Source organism: Salmo salar, chromosome ssa27 (assembly GCF_905237065.1).
Source record: "Salmo salar chromosome ssa27, Ssal_v3.1, whole genome shotgun sequence".
Classification (NCBI taxonomy): Eukaryota; Metazoa; Chordata; class Actinopteri; order Salmoniformes; family Salmonidae; genus Salmo; species Salmo salar.
The window spans coordinates 23,968,824-23,989,584 of record NC_059468.1 but is presented as its reverse complement, the minus strand read 5'-3'; the positions used below and the strand labels follow the sequence as shown (position 1 = coordinate 23,989,584).

The 20,761-nt window shown below is 44.5% G+C and overlaps 1 protein-coding gene across 2 annotated transcripts; it reads left to right on the top strand.

Moving 5' to 3' along the window:
* The first annotated feature begins 179 nt into the window (after positions 1–179).
* fbxl2 (F-box and leucine-rich repeat protein 2) lies at positions 180–18,618 on the top strand. Of its 2 annotated transcripts, none has more exons than XM_014178094.2 (14): positions 180–771; positions 3,749–3,810; positions 5,005–5,059; positions 9,139–9,213; positions 10,931–11,025; positions 11,187–11,351; positions 12,652–12,778; positions 15,372–15,446; positions 16,818–16,945; positions 17,054–17,114; positions 17,213–17,257; positions 17,381–17,437; positions 17,645–17,857; positions 18,150–18,618. In XM_014178094.2, exons 1-14 carry the CDS (start codon positions 742–744, stop codon positions 18,255–18,257), a joined length of 1,296 nt encoding a protein of 431 aa, XP_014033569.2. In that variant the 5' UTR covers positions 180–741; the 3' UTR covers positions 18,258–18,618. The 2 variants fall into 2 exon arrangements, with proteins under 2 accessions (XP_014033569.2, XP_014033568.2); XM_014178093.2 differs by having other exon boundaries at positions 183–771; positions 16,815–16,945.
* Positions 18,619–20,761: the final 2,143 nt, after the last annotated feature.

Here is a 20,761-nt window from a genome sequence, read left to right as displayed (position 1 = left end):
GGATTAAGGAGTAGTATATCTGTGATCAACAGGGGTAACAGATTCGGGGTCCCTGTATTCCAATGTTTTCGGATCCAAAACCGGACCGCGCACGTTTGACATGTTCAGCGACATACCTCACCGTTAACGGACCGGCGGATATTTTGATGTTACGTGGCTGAACATCTCTGATGTGAAGAGAACTCGCAATCAAAACAAGTCGGCCACGCGTGCTTTTCCCGCAGAAATGACGTCATCACCACGGCCCTCCCCTTCCCATGTCCACGGTCGGCAACAACTACTAGAATAACAAAATAAACAGTTAAATGACGGGTTGTTCTAACATCTATAAACGGATAAAATATATTTGATCATTTCTTCCACATTTTTGACGTTTCAAACCGCTCGAGCAAGAGGGAGGGATATTGAGGCCAGCTGATTTGGTCTGAGAGCCGTCTGAGAGGCGGAAGTGAGGTCACCAGGAGCTCGTCCATGTTATTATTGTTATTTTGGTCGCTGGCAGTGTGATGAGACGGACTGGAGAGCCGTCGGGCTCCAAGACTAGGCTACTGCTCTTCCAGGCCGCCCCGGACTAAACCTCACAGCCACCCCCGAGAAAGGAGCACTGTCAACAGGGGAGAGCGCCCAGCCCAGCCTCTTCGACCGACACAGGCGACAAAAACAATACGGTATTCGGCAAACCCAACGCTAGCCCCAGACTTGTATGTGTGCGGTAACACACCGCGACGTGCCTCCGCAGATATGAACGGCATCACCAAGGGCAGGTTCGAGGTAAGAGCTGCGGAAACGGGCCGGAGAGTGTGTATGTAAACGGATATGAACGGTAGTAGGTTTTCCGTAGGGTGACACTGTGTGTGTGTGTGTGTGTGTGTGTGTGTGTGTGTGTGTGTGTGTGTGTGTGTGTGTGTGTGTGTGTGTGTGTGTGTGTGTGTGTGTGTGCGCGCGCGGGGTGTTTCGGACCGACCGTGCACTGTTCTAATTTTATATGCTGGAGGGAGCTGGGGCTTTGTTGGTCAAGGGTAATCCGAAATCCTGTTATTGTCCAGACAGACGCCCCAGCTGACAGCGGCAACACCGAGCTCAGGCTGGGGTGAAAGGCAGGGTTGGGTGATGGTTTGGGCTGGGCTGATGGATAGGGCTGGGATTGGGTATTAGAAGACTAGTTGGGGCTGACATGGCTAGGGCTGGCTGGGGCTTTTCTAAGGACAGGACTGGGGTAACTGTTATCACAACCCAATCATTGTTTACTCAGCTACAGTCATTATAGTTCTCTGGGAGTGATTTGGAGTCAGGACTACAATGTATGTGTAAGCAAACAGTATGGTGTATAGGTGGTGGGCTGGAGAGAGATGGGGACTAGATTGGACTGGTGCCGAGGTATAGGGCAGGAACTGGGACCAGGACTGGACCTTGACAAAGGGCTGGGGATTGGTTTGGGCTATAGGGCTGTGGCTGAGATGATTTAGCCAGATAGAAGCGCCTAGGGTCTCCCACCTCTCTGTCGGTAACAGACTCCTTGGGTTGGTCAAGCTAGTGGCACCAGGCTCCAATTTCCTCCCACTGGGAACCAACTAGCCTGGTTGAGTTCAGACAGGAGGGTGCAGAACATTTTGCAGACAGAAATGTCATGATTAAAGCTAACATAATTCCCCACTTAACAAAGGTAGGCTATGTCTGTTCTACATAATATATTTCTATGTGAAGGGATTGTGCCTTACTGAACACAGTAGGTAGGGTAGCATGTGGTCTGTAATGGTTATCTTGCTGTGTTGACATTTCCTCAGTATGTCATGAACCAGTGATGAATCTGATTGGTTAGCTTCCCTAGGCCTGTATGTGTGTGTCACTGTGTATAAATACCACAGATTCCTCATTAAACATCTGGGGTTGATGTGACAGCACTTGACCTTCTCATATAGGAGGCTCTTTTCTGCATAATAATATTGTGTGAGTGAGGTGAGTGTGTGTGTGTGTGTGTGTGTGTGTGTGTGTGTGTGTGTGTGTGTGTGTGTGTGTGTGTGTGTGTGTGTGTGTGTGTGTGTGTGTGTGAGAGTGGCGGTGTGTGTTTCCATCAGTGGATTTCTGAGTTGTGCTGCACACTAACCATCTTAGAACCAGGCTGGAAACCATGCCTATATGGTTCTGTGTGAGGAGCTGCCGTTTTGGGGAAAATATTACCCACAGACCCAGCAGCATTCCCCGTTGTTGCTGGACATTCCCGACGGGTATGTAGCCAGAGGTCTGGCAGTGCCTGGAGACTGATCTGGGAGAGGAACTCCCCAGGTTGAATGCTGCTCTGCCGGCTGTAGGAAGCATAGAGCTGATCTGGGAGAGGAACTCCCCAGGTTGAATGCTGCTCTGCCGGCTGTAGGAAGCATAGAGCTGATCTGGGAGAGGAACTCCCCAGGTTGAATGCTGCTCTGCCGGCTGTAGGAAGCATAGAGCTGATCTGGGAGAGGAACTCCCCAGGTTGAATGCTGCTCTGCCGGCTGTAGGAAGCATAGAGCTGATCTGGGAGAGGAACTCCCCAGGTTGAATGCTGCTCTGCCGGCTGTAGGAAGCATAGAGCTGATCTGGGAGAGGAACTCCCCAGGTTGGAATGCTGCTCTGCCGGCTGTAGGAAGCATAGAGCTGATCTGGGAGAGGAACTCCCCAGGTTGGAATGCTGCTCTGCCGGCTGTAGGAAGCATAGAGCTGATCTGGGAGAGGAACTCCCCAGGTTGGAATGCTGCTCTGCCGGCTGTAGGAAGCATAGAGCTGATCTGGGAGAGGAACTCCCCAGGTTGAATGCTGCTCTGCCGGCTGTAGGAAGCATAGAGCTGATCTGGGAGAGGAACTCCCCAGGTTGAATGCTGCTCTGCCGGCTGTAGGAAGCTATAATGTTTTTTTGTGTGTGTGTTTTGTAGGGCTGAGCGATGAGTTCTTTTTGAGGTTGGTTTGGGTTCGATTATTTAAAAAATAATCATGGTTTTCGGTTTCGCTAAAGAAAGTGGACATTAAATGCACTATGCATTGTTGGTTGAATGCTGTAACAGCACAGAATAAAATAATTAAAGTCCCATGGTGGTAGTGACTGCCCATTACTGCTTATCACAATAAATATTAACTTAAATAAAATGAGTTTTGATGACTTTATTATTTCATTCCAAGTCATCATCTCATCTCTATAGAGCTGCTGCCTGTGCTGTCTGACAAAATCACTATTTCAGTAGTTCTTCAATGTACATAAGGCATACTTTATGACTGCTGAATACCAACTATCAATCACTTAGATTGTGTTCAGGTAGAGATACCTCGCGAAGCAGCGGCTTTCTATCCCTCTTGCACAATCTCTCTTTCGAGGGCTCTGCATCTGCTCTACATAGACCGGACAAGTAAGCGGGCAATTATGGTCATTGTAGTTCATTACCACATTTTCAGAGCTAAACTATGTAGAATATTGGCCTGTTGGAAACTACAACTCCCTATTCCATCACACAGTTCGGGCTTGATCTGATTTAGCTCTACAGAAACTGAGCATTGAGCTCACAGAAAAAAAATGAACAAAATGGAATTCAAATAATTGAACCGCTGTTGGTCAATTTATAAAAAAAAAACGTAAAATAACCTACATTTCCTTTAATCGCTCATCGCTAGTGTGTTGTGTGTGTGTGTGTGTGTGTGTGTGTGTGCAGGCCTGTGTGTGTGTTCTATCGGGTGCTTGTTACCATGGCGACAGTGGTTCTGATGTGGATGTCTCTCTCTCCAGGTGTTCTCCAACAGTGATGAAGCTCCCATTAACAAGAAGCTTCCCAAGGAGCTTCTGCTCAGGTGAGACACACACACCCACACACACCCACACACACCCACACACCTGAGTGCTCGCCCCAGGGCTTAAAGTGATGTTCATTTATTAAACAAGGACATTGTCTGGAGTCCCTTAGCAGACTGTTAACCTTGAGTGGTTAGGGGTGTGTGTGTGTGTGTGTGTGTGTGTGTGTGTGTGTGTGTGTGTGTGTGTGTGTGTGTGTGTGTGTGTGTGTGTGTGTGTGTGTCGGCTTGGAAATGTATGTCTGCTAGTTATGCGACCTACAGAGCATCATAACGTCCTACAGCGGCTGTGTGTAATCTAACTGAGATCAATGTCTAACATACACATTTAATCATATCCTGCTAATATAACTTGTGTGTGTACAGTATGTGCTATAAATAGCCACTGTGTTGGTGGGGAATTCCGCAGTGCTCAGCTCCAGCTGTGTGAACTTCAGACAGACAGAACCCACCTACATACACCATTATACCAGTGTGTGTGTAATGGAACCCAGAGTGTGTGTGATTAAAGTAGACAGCCAATCAATGGCCTCCGCCGCGTTCATTAGCCAGTCATCAGAGAGACCATCGATCAGCGCTTGTCTGATTGGTCAGGTGCTCCATTAGCCACTGAGTGGGAGTGTGTGTATATGAGCTTGCATCAGTTATTTTCTGGACTCCTGACACATACATGTCAGACATACATGCCCCAACATGCCCTCGCTGACCACACAAACACACACACCGCCTTTGTCTCTGTCCATGAGAGGGAACAATGGACAGTGCTAGTTTCCTGAGGGTGGGAGTCTGTGGGGTTAAAGGGAAACTACTGGTATGAATAGGAGGAACTGTGTCTGTGTGTTTGACCTGACCCACTGGCTTACCCCTGTTGGCTAATAGCTTCAAGCTAATTCAATTGGCCTATTCCTCTGTAAGGCTACATGCTATTGCTAAATTCACTGGCCAGTCTCTCTGTAAGGCTACATGCTATTGCTAAATTCACTGGCCAGTCTCTCTGTAAGGCTACATGCTATTGCTAAATTCACTGGCCAGTCTCTCTGTAAGGCTACATGCTAACCCCACTGTCCTGTCCCTAAGTACAACTAATTAAAATTCTCTCTCTCTCTCTCTCTGTCTCTCTGTCTCTCTGTCTCTCTGTGTCTCTCTCTCTCTCTCTATCTCTCTCTCTCTCTCTCTCTGTCTCTCTGTGTGTAGAATCTTCTCCTATCTTGATGTGATCACATTGTGCAGGTGTGCCCAGGTGTCCAAGGTAAGGCCCACCCCTACAGACATTGCAGTCGGTGGTTTTAGACTGACTGGTATCATGAACACTTAATGTAATTTGCAGATCATTCGGTCGTCAACGTTCCGCAACATGCCCAATAGGGTTGGGCGATGTGCTTGACTTGGTCCGGATACCGGCACTTCTAATTTTGGGGGAATTGCGTACTGGCTCCTGTAGCCTATCGCCTTCCCAGATGCACACAGAGGCAAACAAAGGTTGATCAAATCGGAATGAAGGCATGATCTGCAATGGAGAGAGGGCATGCATTTCCTGATTCCGCTTTGTTCACGTTTATTTGTCGCAAGTCTGTGAAGCTGTGCGTGACAGTAGGCAGTTTGAGGTTGAAAATCAGTCAGCCTGAATGCGCATGATACGCTTTTCCAAATTGTCAAATGAGGGTTTGTAAGGTCATGGAAATTAGTTGTATCATTTTAGTTAATGTAATTCATGAAGGCACACTTTTTAAAAAATATGATCAATCACTTAAATATACATATCAGCCATTATCGGAATCACCCTTCAGAGCCTGTCTGTTTGTGCCGCGTGTGTGCCAATGCAAGTGGCGGTTGTCAGAGGAGCGAGAACGCGACATTTCAGCAGGTATAAAATAATGACAGACGACAGACTAACTAGATAACTGCTACAAGTTGTTTTGAATTGGCTATCTCGCTAATTAACTATAGCTAAGCATTAATGTCTTTGCTTCCTTTCCACAGGCACTGCACGGGTGTAAAGCGGGGATTTCCCTCCATTAAACAGTAGCCATATAATTGGGACAACATTACAAATATTCTAAGAAAAGCCTAATTGACAAATAACTTGCTGTGCATAGATCTCTCCTGAAACAACATAAATATTTGAGCCTTTATATATAAACATGTCTAGTTAGATGCATTGCTTTGAAGACTTTATCCATTTGATCCCTGATTCTTTGAATGGGGGAATCATTTTATAAAGACATGCTATAATTATAGTCATGAAAACTTGGTGAAATATATGAACCCTTAACAGTAAATAAACAGAGGTCTGTATAGCATAATGTCGTATGTGAATTTCGGTGAACATAGTCTAATGCACCGACTTATCCCTAGTCAAGCACTGGCCATGTCTGGAATGGCACATCGTTCCGTCGACGGGCCAAATATCGTTGATACGATTTTATCATCCCCGGGGCTGGGGAGGAGCGCGCGTTGTGGCGTTGCCTAGAACAGCAGTAAACAATCTGCCACGCAGATTCTGTGTTATGCACAAATCACCCGATTAGAGTCTAATAATTAGACTACAATGTGAAAATCATCTTACCAATATTGTATTTTCTTGAGTGCAATTAAATACATATAAACCAATCATATGGTTACATTTGGTACCCGATACCTTTGAATGGTGATTTGGAACCACACGTCGTAGGTCTACTGTGTTTTATTTGATTTTGTTTAACCTTTATTTAACTAGGCAAGTCACTTAAGAACAAATTCATATTTACAATGGCGGGTACTAGACCCTTTCAATGGTGATTTCGGACCATTTCAACAGAGACCGGGTGCACGTGTTCACCATAGAAGACATCACTGGGCAGTGTTCTTGGGAGTGCGAAGCAAACAGTCACACTCAGCGCGCCACAGCCGCCCAGCGCAGAGCTCACATCCTCCTTACCTGAAGATGTCTTCTCTTCAGATGATGAACCACTGGCATGGTGAAGAGGTTATAAGGGGCGCTTTGGCCAACGACGCCCGAAAATACCTCCGTATCTGTGCAACAAGCATTCCGTCTGAACGTGTTTTCAGTGAAGCAGGCAATAGGCTATTGTTACCCAACTCCACAGTCTGAAAAGCCAGAAAAGGTGAACATGCTTGTGAAACCTTTATGTAAGGTGTGATGAAAAGAAAAAAAGCCTGAATGGTTCTTCATTGAACTTTGTATTTTTTTTAAATTTCAAAGCCAATTCACAGATGCGTCTTATTAGAAAGAAATGTAGCTTAGGCCTAGATTAAAAATATGATGTTAATTGTGCAAGTGTAAAAATATCATGTTAATTGTGCCTAGTCTAAAAATATTATGTTAATTGTGCCTAGATTAAAAATATAATGTTAATTGTGCCTAGTCTAAAAATATCATGTTAATTGTGCTGGTGTGTCTTTGAATACTACTTTTTGGCACTGTAAGTTATTTGGTTAATTTCGTCCATTTTGTTTACTTTATTTATTTTGTCATTTGTAGCCTATCCAAATGTGGGTTATTCTTTTTATAGGTGTATTTTTTTGCATGCTTATTCGATAGGCAAAAATGCACAAGTTCAATGTGTTGGTTTTTATATAAGGTTCATTCGTTATTCAGGTGTTATGAACACATGTTTTATGTGATTGTTGTTGGCTGTGAAATAAATACTCTATTCGTAATAGCTATTGTAAATAAAGTTGATTGTGAGACAACCCTGACACTTCATGCATTTATTTTGTTGTTCCGGCTTTTTAAAGCGCTGCTGTGAGAGCTTATGTAGGCTAATGCCCGTTGCGCAATTCAAGGATATGAATAAACACTTCGACAATAATAGAAATGTTAGTTTCAGTGCTTGACTTCGGCAGGAGCTCACCAGAGCTGAGTACCAGCACCTCAAATGTTCTACTGCTTGAGCTCCTGCTTGAGTTCCTCTTATAGAATATTAGCTCAAAAGTATTGTGGAGCTCCTGCATCTAAATATAAACACTACGGGCAACCAAAATGAGTACCAGCACCTATTTCAGTCTAAGTCAATCACTGGTTAGTTTCTAAGTTTTACTTGTACAATTAACGTTTACTGCAACTTTTATTGCCCGTAGTAGTCTAGTATAAGCCTATATTTTGGGCTGTTTGGTTTGCAAGGATGGATTTTCCAGGAGCACGCAATCGTTTTTTATTTTTTCCTAAAGCTTTGGTCAGGTGGAGGCCAGAAACGTATGGTTTGTTTAAACTTCCCATTCGATTATTCTCTCTCTCTCTCTCTCTCTCTCTCTCTTTCTCTCTTTCTCTCTTTCTCTCTCTCTCTCTCTCTCTCTGTCTCTCTGTCTCTCTGTCTCTGTCTCTCTGTCTCTGTCTCTGTCTCTCTCTCTGTCTGTCTCTCTGTCTCTGTCTCTGTCTCTCTCTGTCTCTCTCTCTCTCTTATTTATATATATATTATGACCTTAGCAATGTTTTATTTAGGCCATTCAAATAACATAACACTTTCTGTGAATGCTGTTACAACCTCCTAAATTCATTTGATGGTTAATCATGAAAGAGTAGGCTATATGCTTAGGCCAACAAGTCACATTCAATTCGAATGGGGATAGGGAGAAAAAGGGAAATTAAGCTTTTAAAACAACAAGCCGGACACGTCCGCTGCAAAAGGCCCATGACCATTCGACATTGGAGAAGTGAGAGAGAGCAATGTTATCTGACATTTTGTGCAGCTTTTGGCGATCCCCACTTTGTCTACAATCTGTTCTTGCATTATGTTAATAGTAGGCTGTCTATCTTCCTACTTACCACATATTTATTTAATTAGGCTATAATAAATAGGAATATGTAGGTAATTTGGCTATAATAAATAGGAATATGTAGGTCATTTGGCTATAATAAATAGGAATATGTAGGTCATTTGGCTATAATAAATAGGAATATGTAGGTCATTTGGCTATAATAAATAGGAATATGTAGGTCATTAGGCTATAATAAATAGGAATAAGTAGGTCATTAGGCTATAATAATAGGAATATGTAGGTAATTTGGCATGTCTCCTGGCTGTGCGCTGCCCAACTCCGGCGGTGCCAGTCATGTAAAAAAACGAATTCCCCCATTATTGTCTGTTACATCATAATGTTGTCTGTCTAACTTCATTGATCTTCAGTTATAAACTGGGTGGTTCGAGCCCTGAATGCTGATTGGCTGACAGACGTGGTATATCAGACCGTATACAGGTTATTATACAGGTTATTACTGAACACAGCCCTGGTGTGTGTTGTAGGACTGATAATACCATCACTCTCTTCTCTGTCTCTCTCTCTTTCCTCTTTCTCACTCTCTCTTATTTCCTGTCTCCCTCCTCTCAGGCGTGGAATGTCCTGGCCTTGGATGGTAGTAACTGGCAGAAAATTGACCTCTTCAACTTCCAGACAGACATAGAGGTGAGAGGTCAGGGTGAAGGGTGAGGGAGGTGATCCTACATATACACATTCTGAAAGTGTATGCCAACTAAGTGGCATGTATTATTATATTTAGCATTGTGTGTGAGTGAGTGTGAGCAGTATTATGAGGCTGCTCGCCCAGGGCTTAGTACTGTATCAGTAGGCTTTGGTGAATGTCTGGTGACGTCACTGATCCTCTCTCTGAGTCACGTAGGTCACACCAGTCTCTCTCGATCTCTCTCTTTCTCCATCTCCCTCTCTCTCTCTCCATCTCCCACTCTATCCATCTCTTTCACTCTCTCTGTCTCTATCTCTCTTGTAATGTGTGTGTGTGTGTGTGTGTGTGTGTGTGTGTGTGTGTGTGTGTGTGTGTGTGTGTGTGTGTGTGTGTGTGTGTGTGTAAGCTGAATTGTATCAATAAAGAATGGTGTAAAATTCTCCCCACTCTTCCCAGTAGCGGTGCATGGGTAAAATAACAGGGGAAGCCAAGCCAGGGGAAAAAAGCCATATTACATCCTATGTGTTGTGATAATTGCGTTGTTTGCTCTATAACCTATTGATTCGTATGTCATTTTGTCTGTCGCAAACAGTTACATGACCTACATACGGCATGGTCAAGCAAGTGAATGTTTCTAAACAACCATTGATTTATAACCATGGAGAGTTACTGCAAGTCACAAAGAAAACATGAGCTGCCTCCTCTATTCCAGCACCATTTCAACTTCAACATCCTCAAATCACCTCTGCTTAGTCTAATACAGTGACAACTAAAAGATCCCAACTAAAAGAGTCCAATCAATGTAAGCTAAATATGATGTGGCTGTCCATGTTACTGGGGGGGGGTCTATGACTCTCATACAGTACACTCTTTTAGCTTTTGTTATCCTAGGCTACCTGGCTAAAATGCTTGCTCGCTAGCCTAACTTCCTTTCATGGGCAACGATGCGCCAGGCTAGCTAGTTAACATTAGCCTTCTACATATAGCTACATATTGAACTTCCATCCTCTCAGGCCAGGGGCACAATGTATGAATTTATGGCTAGATCATAATTAAGTAAAACCACAAGTCCAAATCCTTATCTCCATCCATGGCTAATTTAGGAAAGGGACGATTTTAGCTAGCTAGCCACCAGAGGAAAATCATTTTTTTTCTCTAAATGACGTTCTGCTTTTGATGTGATGTGAATGGTGTGAAGCCAAATCCAAACTGGCTTCCCTTGACACTTTTTTTTGGTGCACCAGGACCATTCAAAGTTGAGCTCAGTCAGTTTAGCTCAATGCTGATTGACTATTATTATAATATTTCTTTTTATCAAGGGAGGCCAAACACTCACTGGCTTCGCAATGCTACGGGTGGCAACAATGTCATACTCTTTCTGACCAGACAGCATCAGATAGATGGCTACACATACTGAGACAGAGGGGGACTGTTTAAAAATACAAATAAATGAAATATTGGACAAAACACACTTTTTTGGTTACTACATGATTCCATATGTGTTATTTCATAGTTTTGTCTTCACTATTATTCTACAATGTAGAAAATAGTAAAAATAAAGACAAACCCTTGAATGAGTAGGTGTGTCCAAACTTTTGACTGGTACATATATACATTTTATTTTATTTAATTTAATGGTCCATTTCCTTGGCATCCATGAGTACACGCCACTGACTCCTCCTCCTCCTCCTCCTCCTCCTCCTCCTCCTCTCTCTCCAGGGTAGAGTAGTGGAGAACATCTCCAAGCGATGTGGAGGCTTCCTGAGGCAGCTGAGCTTGAGGGGTTGTCTCAGTGTGGGGGACGCATCCATGAAGTGAGTCCTTCTCCATAGGGCCTCTTACACTCTCAGTACAACCAATGTTGCTTTCCGTTCACATTTTCAACTTGGAATGTTATTTAGCTCCCTGATTCAGTTACTTCTCCGTGACTCTATGATTTGATTATCTATAATGACTGGCATTTGTCACCTGTCAGGACGTTTTCCCAGAACTGCCGTAACATTGAGGTGTTGAACCTGAACGGCTGCACTAAGATCACAGACAGCACCTGTCTCAGCCTCTCCAAGTTCTGCTGCAAACTCAAACAGCTGGACCTCACCTCCTGCGTGTCTGTTTCCAACCACTCCCTCAAAGCTCTCAGGTAAGTGTCTGAAATGGCTCCCTATTCCCTATAAAGTGCGCTACTTCTGGCCAAGTGTTGCAGTTTATTTTACGGTACAGAAATTACAAAGTATTTACTGTAAGGGTAAAATGGTAATTGCATAATAATCACCAATAAATTACATGTTTGTTTTTTTGGAATTCATCACTACAAGCATAATTTAGTACCAGGTAACACAAATTACCCATTGTCACCATATCATTTTCTAGTAAGTCCCAGTAACGTGCAGTTTAATACATCCAAATATACTGAACAAAAATATAAATGCAACATCCAACAATTTACAATTTTATTCAGTTACAGTTCATATAAGGAAATCAGTCAATTGAAATAAATTCATTAGGCCCTAATCTATAGATTTCACATGACTGGGCAGCGGTGCAGCCATGGGTGGGCCTGGGAAGGCATTGGCCCACCCTCTTGGGAGCCAGGCCCACCTACTGGCTCTGCCTGGCTGCCCAATCAGAATTAGTTTTTCCCCACAAAAGGGCTTTATCACAGACAGAAATACTCCACTGTTTCATCAGCTGTCCGAGTGGCTGGTCTCAGACGATCCCGCAGGTGAAGAAGCCGGATGTGGAGGTCCAGGACTGGCGTGGTTACACGTGGTCTGAGGTTGTGAGGCCGGTTGGATGTATTGTCAAATTCTCTAAAATGACATTGGAGGCGGGTTATGGTAGAGAAATTAACATTAAATTCTCTTGCAACAGCTCTGGTGGACATTCCTGCAGTCAGCATGCCAATTGGACTCTCCCTCAAAATTTGAGACATCTGTGGCATTGTGTTGTGTGACAAAACTGCACATTTTAGAGTGGCCTTTTATTGTCCCCAGCACAAGGTGCACCTATGTAACGATCATGTTATGATCAACTTCTGCATATGCCGCACTTGTCAGGTGGATGGATTATCTTTGGAAAGGAGAAACGCTCACTATCAGGGATGTAAACAAATGTGTGCACAAAATTGGAGAGAAATAAGCATTTTGTGCATATGGAAAATGTCTGGGATCTTTTGTTTCAGCTCATGAAACATGGGACCAACACTTTACATGTTGCGTTTTATATTTTTGTTCAGTATAGTTAGAAAACAGGGTGTGAATCAGTGAAGGTTGCTGAGGGGAGGACGGCTCATAGTATTGGCTGGAATGGAGTCAATGGAATGATATCAATCACATGGAGACCACGTTTGCTACCATTCCATTGACTCCATTGCAGCCATTTATAATGAGCCATCTTCCCCTCAGCAGCCTCCACTGGTGAATATGTGTGTCACCCTTTAGTGATGGCTGTCGTATGTTGGAGATGTTGAACCTGTCGTGGTGTGACCAGATCACCAGAGATGGCATCGAGGCTCTGGCCCGGGGCTGTAACAACCTACGAGCCCTGTTCCTACGCGGCTGCACACAGGTACACACACACACATACAGTACACACGCTTTGTATTGATTACAGTGGCGATTTTAGCATGTAAATCTTGGTGGGGCAAAGAAAAAAAAGAAGTGGGATGCATGCCAGCAAAGCCACTACACATAGAAACATAGCTGATATGGCTGACTTGCTTAAACTAATGTGGTTTCTACTGACAATTCAGATGTACAAACTATGACATAAGGGAACGACAAGCGGATAAGAGGCAATCTGTAATTTTGATTAAGACGTTAATGAGCGATGACGGATGTAGTCAATATAACAATTTGTTCAGCACTTTTGAAATGTACAGTGACAGAATTCAGAACATGGGCCGTTCTAACAGTCAGAGCCATATAAACAGAGAATATTCAATGATTGCGTTTCTCTAAAACAGGTTATAGGCTATTTGTGCACCACCAAGTTAGAATAGTAGGCGAAATGAAGAGGTGAAAATAGACCAAATGATTAGGGTGAGGCACATTGAACGCGCCACCACCACAGAAAGAACTGAGCTGGGCTGAAACACCAGCATTTTGGAGCTGCCTTACTTAAGAAAACAAAAAAGAGACCATGTTTGTATGTGGCTTTGTTAACTCAATTACTTTTATTTTTTATTTTACATTGTTTGCAAACTGATATGTAACACGTGCCAAAATAACAAGCAAAACAGGCAAGGCCCCACAAAGGATTTAATTTTAAATTTTATATATATATATATATTTTTTTTTGTATTTTTTTTTCTTTGTGGGGCCTTGCCTGTATTTATATATATATATATATATATACACACACACACACACACACACACACACACACACACACACACACACACACACACACTCAAAAGTTTATATACACCTTAGCAAAATACATTTAAACTCAGTTTTTCACAATTCCTGACATTTAATCCAAGTAAAAATTCCCTGTTTTAGGTCAGTTAGGATCACCACTTTATTTAAAGAATGTGAAATGGCAGAATAATAGTAGAGAGAATGATTAATTTCAGCTTTTATTTCTTTCATCACATTCCCAGTGGGTCAGAAGTTTACATACACTCAATTAGTATTTGGTAGCATTGCCTTTAAATTGTTTAACTTGGGTCAAACGTTTTGGGTGGCCTTCCACAAGCTTTCCACAATAAGTTGGTGAATTTTGGCCCATTCCTCCTGACAGAACTGGTGTAACTGAGTCAGGTTTGAAGGCTTGCTTGCTCGCACACACTTTTTCAGTTCCGCCCACAAATTTTCTATGGGATTGAGGTCAGGGCTTTGTGATGGCCACTCCAATACCTTGACTTAGTTGTCCTTAAGCCATTTCGCCACAACTTTAGAAGTATCCTTGGGGTCATTGTCCATTTGGAAGACCCATTTGCAACCAAGCTTTAACTTCCTGACTGATGTCTTGAGATGTTCCTTCAATATATCCACATCATTTTCTTTCCTCATGATGCAATCTATTTTGTGAAGTGCACCAGTCCCTCCTGCAGCAAAGCACCCCCACAACATGATGCTGCCACCCCCGTGCTTCACAGTTGGGATAGGGTTCTTCGGCTTGCAAGCCTCCCCCTTTTTCCTCCAAACATAACGATGGTCATTGTGGCCAAACAGTGCTATTTTTGTTTCATCAGACCAGAGGACATTTCTCCAAAAAGTATGATCTTTGTCCCCATGTGCAGTTGCAAACCGTAGTCTGGCTTTTTTATGGCGGTTTTGAAGCAGTGGCTTCTTCCTTGCTGAGCGGCCTTTCAGGTTATGTTGATATAGGACTCGTTTTACTGTGGATATAGATATTTTTGTACCTTTTTCCTCCAGCATCTTCACAGGGTCCTTTGCTGATGTTCTGGGATTGATTTGCACTTTTCGCACCGAAGTACGTTCATCTCTAGGAGACAGAATGCGTCTCCTTCCTGAGTGGTATGACGGCTGCGTGGTCCCATAGTGTTTATACTTGCGTACTATTGTTTGTACAGATGAACGTGGTACCTTCAGGCGTTTGGAAACTGCTCCCAAGGATGAACCAGACCTGTGGAGGTCTACAATTTTTTTTCCTGAGACCTTGGCTGATTTCTTTTGATTTTCCCATGATGTCAAGCAAAGAGGCACTGAGTTTGAAGGTAGCCCTGAAATACATCCACATGTAAACCTCCAATTAACTCAAATTATGTCAATTAGCCTATCAGAAGCTTCTAAAATCATGACATCATTTTCTGGAATCTTCCAAGCTGTTTAAAAGGCACAGTCAACTTAGTGTATGTAAACGTCTGACCCACTGGAATTGTGATACAGTGAGTTATATGTGAAATAATCTGTCTGTAAACAATTGTTGGAAAAATTACTTGTGTCATGCACAAAGTAGATGTCCTAACCGACTTGCCAAAACTATAGTTTGTTAATAACAAGAAATTTGTGGAGTGGTTGAAAAACGAGTTTTAATGACTCCAACCTAAGTGTATGTAGACTTCTGATTTAACTGTATATAGAATCTTAATTTTTTTTTCCTTAAGTGTGGTGCTCAAAACAGGTGGGGATGATGGGTCGCCACTGATTGATTATCAGTAGTGATTGGTTTCTTTGTGTTGTGTTCTCTACAGTTGGAGGATGGAGCACTGAAACACCTCCAGAAACACTGTCCTGAACTAACCACTATCAACATGCAGTCCTGCTCAGTAAGACAGAGAGAAAGAGATGGAGAGAGTGTGTGTATTCATTAGTAGGGATTGAAAGACAGAAAATATGTGTAACGTGTGTTATTTATAAGCAGGAGATGAACACCCCCTTGACTTTTCTTTTAATTTAAAATGAATTAAATGGAGATTATAATGTCAAAGTGGAATTATGTTTTTAAAAATGATATGTCTTGAGTCAAGCATTCAACCCCTTTACTATGGCAAGCCTAAATAAATTCCAGAGTAAAAATTTGCTTAACAAGTCACATAATAAGTTGCATGGACTCTGTGTGCAATAATAGTTTTAGCATTTTTGAATGACTACCTCATGTCTGTACTCCACACATACAATTATCTGTAAGGTCCCTCAGTCGAGCAATGAATTTCAAACCCAGATTCAACCACAAAGACCAGGGAGGTTTTCCATTGCCTCGCAAAAAAGGGCACCTATTGGTAGAAAAAAACAGACATTGAAAATCTCTTTGAGCATGATGAAGTTAATTACACTTTGGATGGTGTATCAATATACCCAGTCACAACAAAGATACAGGCCTCCTTCCTAACTCCGTTGCCGGAGAGGAAGGAAACCGTTCAGGGATATCACCATGAGTACAATGATGACTTTTAAACAGTTACAGAGTTTAATGGTAGTGATAGGAGAAAACGGAGGATGGATCAATAACAGTGTAGTTACTGATAGAAGGAAGCCTGTACAGAATAAAAATATTCCAAAACATGCATCCTGTTTGCAATAAGGCACTAAAGAAAAACTGCAAAGAAATTAACTTTATATTCTCAATACAAAGTGTTATGTTTGGGGCAAATACAACACATTGCTGAGTACCACTCTTCATATTTTCAAGCATGGTGGTGGCTGCATCATGTTATGGGTATGCTTGTCATCTGCAAGGACTAGGGAGTTTTTTTAGAATTTCGAACAAAAATAAACGGAATAGAGCGAAAGGAAAACCTGGTTCAGTCTGCTTTCCAACAGACACTGGGATAAAAATGACAATAACCTAAAACACAAGGCCAATTATACACTGGAGTTGCTTACCAAGATGACATTGAATGTTCCTGAGTGGCCTAGTTACAGTTTTGACTTAAATCGGCTTGAAAATCTATGGCAAGACTTGAAAATGGCTGTCTAGCAATTAAATCAATTTTAGTCCCACCTTGTAACACAACAAAATGTGGAAGTCAAGGGGTGTGAATACTTTCTGGAGGCACTGTAAGTGATTGCAGACACAGACAGACAGACAGACAGACAGACAGACAGACAGACAGACAGACAGAGACACAGAAAGACAGACAGAGACAGACAGAGAGACAGACAGATATGCACGCGTAATGTGTGTTTGTTAACAGCAGATAACTGATGATGGCTTGGTCAGTCTGTGTCGGGGGTGCCACAAGCTGCAGGTCCTGTGTATCTCTGGCTGCAGTAACATTACAGACGCCTCTCTCACTGCTCTGGGTCTCAACTGTCCCCGACTGAAGTAAGAAATGGGAAATGTATCCCTTTCTTGTAATTGTGGATTAGGTCTACTGATAAACACCCCATACATACACTAAACCAATGCATAACCAATGCATGTGTGTGTCAGGATCTTGGAGGCTGCGCGATGTTCACAGGTTACAGACGCTGGGTTTACTGTACTGGCCAGGGTAAGTACTTCTCTGTCTCCTTCATCACTTTTATTCTGCCTTGATCTGTGTGTTTTGATCCCTGAAATGCTGACCTGATGTGTCTTTTGTTTCAACAGAATTGTCATGAGATGGAAAAAATGGATTTAGAAGAATGTATTTTGGTAAGATTTCATGGGGTTCTTTTCTCAGACTCAATCTACAGTTGCATTCAATCAGAGATTGATTGAGCCTGTCTGATTATATGTACTGTATCTGGGTTTGATTGAGTCTGTCTCCTCTCACAGGTGACTGACAACACACTAGTCCAGCTCGCTATTCACTGCCCTCGCCTGCAAGCACTGGTACTTATTGGTGTGTGTGTGTGTGTGTGTGTGTGTGTGTGTGTGTGTGTGTGTGTGTGTGTGTGTGTGTGTGTGTGTGTGTGTGTGTGTGTGTGTGTGTGTGTGTGTGTGTGTGTGTGTCATTCATTCATAACTCCCCCCTAGCAAACTGTGTGTGTGTACATTACAGTATGTAATATAGTTTCTACTATCTATCTTCTCCACCAGTCTCTCTCCCACTGTGAGTTGATAACAGACGATGGTATCAGGGCGCTGAGCAGCAGTGTGTGTGGACAGGAGCGCCTCACAGTGGTGGAGTTGGATAACTGCCCTCTGATCACAGACGGGACTCTGGAGCACCTGAAGAACTGCCACCGTCTGGAGAGGATAGAACTCTACGACTGCCAGCAGGTCACCAGGGCCGGCATCAAACGCATACGGGTCAGTCATCACCATGACTCTTTTACTGCACTACATCTCCCAAGCTGCATCACTGTGGCTGTAATGTCAAAGCTCCTGCATGGCCTGGTGGGAGTTGTAGTTTACTGAGGCTGATGTTGCTCCTATAGAAATAATAGAATGACCTGCGCACTGTTGTATTATATGCCAATATAGTTTATTGCAACGTTGCAGGCTGTCATATGAAATACATGGGAGAATATACAACAGTGTCAAATATTGTTGGATGTGTATGCTACATTGGGAATGATGTTGCTCCTCCGTATCCATACAGGCTCATCTCCCAGAGATAAAAGTCCACGCCTACTTTGCCCCGGTGACACCCCCTCCTTCGGTGCACGGCGGGGGCCAGAGGCTGTGTCGCTGCTGCATCATCCTCTGACAGTGGAGGGCCAGGGGGGGTCAGCTCTGCCTGCAGGTCCTACTGCTGTGACCCCCCCCCCAACAATAACCCACCTGATCCCCGCAAGATGATGAGACAGACCCTGAACCCCACCACTACACAACTACACCACAACACCCTGAACCCCACCACAACACAACTACACCCTGAACCCCACCACAATGACACCACAATACCCTGAACCCCACCACAACACAATTACACCACAATACCCTGAACCCCACCACAACACAATTACACCACAATACCCTGAACCCCACCACAGCACAATTACACCACAATACCCTGAACCCCACCAGAACACAACTACACCACAACACCCTGAACCCCACCACAACACCACAACACAACTACACCCTGAACCCCACCACAACTACACCACCCCAAACCCCACCACAACACAACTACACCACAACACCCTGAACCCCACCACAACTACACCACAACACCCTGAACCCCACCACAACACAACTACACCACAATACCCTGAACCCCACCACAACACAACTACACCACTACACCCTGAACCCCACCACAACACAACTACACCCTGAACCCAACCACAACACAACAACACCCCGAACCCCACCACAACACAACAACACCCTGAACCCCACCACAACAACAAACTGAACCCCACCACAACAACACCCTGAACCCCACCACAACACAACAACACCACAACACAACAACAACACGACTACACCACCACACAACACCCTGAACCCCACCACAACTACAACACGACACCTTGAACCCCACCATGACTACACCACAACACCCTGAACCCCACCACGACTACACCACAACACACTGGATCCCACCATGACTACACCACAGCACCCTGAACCCCACCACGACTACACCACAACACACTGGATCCCACCGTGACTACACCGTGACTACACCACCACAAAACACCCTGAACTCCAACACAACACCCTGAACCCCACCACGACTACAACACAACACAACACCCTGAACCCCACCACAACACACTGGACCCCACCATGACTACAACATAACACCCTGAACCCCACCACGACTACACCACAACACAACACACTGGACCCCAACCTGACCACACCACAACACCCTGAACACCACTTAGACTACAACACAACACATTGGATCCCACCACGATTACACCACCACACAACACCCTGAACCCCACCACGACTACACCACAACAACACCCTGAACCCCACCATGACTACAACACAACACCCTGAACCCCACCACGACTACACCCCAACACCCTGAGCCCCACCACGACTACACCACAACACTCTGAACCCCACCACGACTACACCACAACACCCTGGACCCCACCACGACTACACCCCAACACCCTGAACCCCACCACGACTACACCACAACACTCTGAACCCCACCACGACTACACCACAACACTCTGGACCCCACCATGACTACACCACAACACCCTGGACCCCACCACGACTACACCACAACACCCTGGACCCCACTACGACTACACCACAACACCTTGAACCCCACCACCACACCCTGAACCCCACTACGACTACACCACAACACCCTGAAACCCACCATGACTACACCACAACACCCTGAACCCCACCATGACTACACCACAACACCCTGAACCCCACCACGACTACACCCCAACACCCTGAACCCCACCATGACTACAACACAACACCCTGAACCCCACCACGACTACACCACAACACCCTGAACCCCACCATAACTACACCCCACCACCCTGAACCCCACCATGACTACACCACAACACCCTGAACCCCACCACGACTACACCCCACCACCCTGAACCCCACCATGACTACACCACAACACCCTGAACCCCACCACGACTACACCCCAACACCCTGAACCCCACCATGACTACAACACAACACCCTGAACCCCACCACGACTACACCACAACACCCTGAACCCCACCACGACTACAACACAACACCCTGAACCCCACCATGACTACAACACAACACCCTGAACCCCACCACGACTACAACACAACACCCTGAACCCCACCACGACTACACCACAACACTCTGAACCCCACCATGACTACAACACAACACCCTGAACCCCACCACGACTACACCACAACACCCTGAACCCCACCACGACTACAACACAACACCCTGAACCCCACCACGACTACAACACAACACCCTGAACCCCACCATGACTACACCCCAACACAACACACTGGACCCCACCACGACTACAACACAACACCCTGAACCCCACCACGACTACAACACCCTGAACCCCACCACGACTACACCCCAACACACTGGACCCCACCACGACAACACCACAACACACTGGACCTCACCACGACGACAACACAACACACTGGACCCCACCATGACTACACCGCAACACACTGGACATCACCACAACTACACCCCAACACCCTGAACCCCACCATGACTACACCCCAACACCCTGAACCCCACCACGACTAAACCCCA

What these genes read in the sequence shown, in the direction of transcription:
- fbxl2 (XM_014178093.2), top strand. Translation starts at nt 742, where the DNA reads ATGAACGGCATCACCAAGGGCAGGTTCGAG. An exon ending in TCCTACGCGGCTGCACACAG is followed by an intron (nt 12,779 to 15,371) that starts GTACACACACAC and finishes TGTTCTCTACAG; the next exon opens with TTGGAGGATGGAGCACTGAA. An exon ending in TCAACATGCAGTCCTGCTCA is followed by an intron (nt 15,447 to 16,814) that starts GTAAGACAGAGA and finishes GTTTGTTAACAG; the next exon opens with CAGATAACTGATGATGGCTT.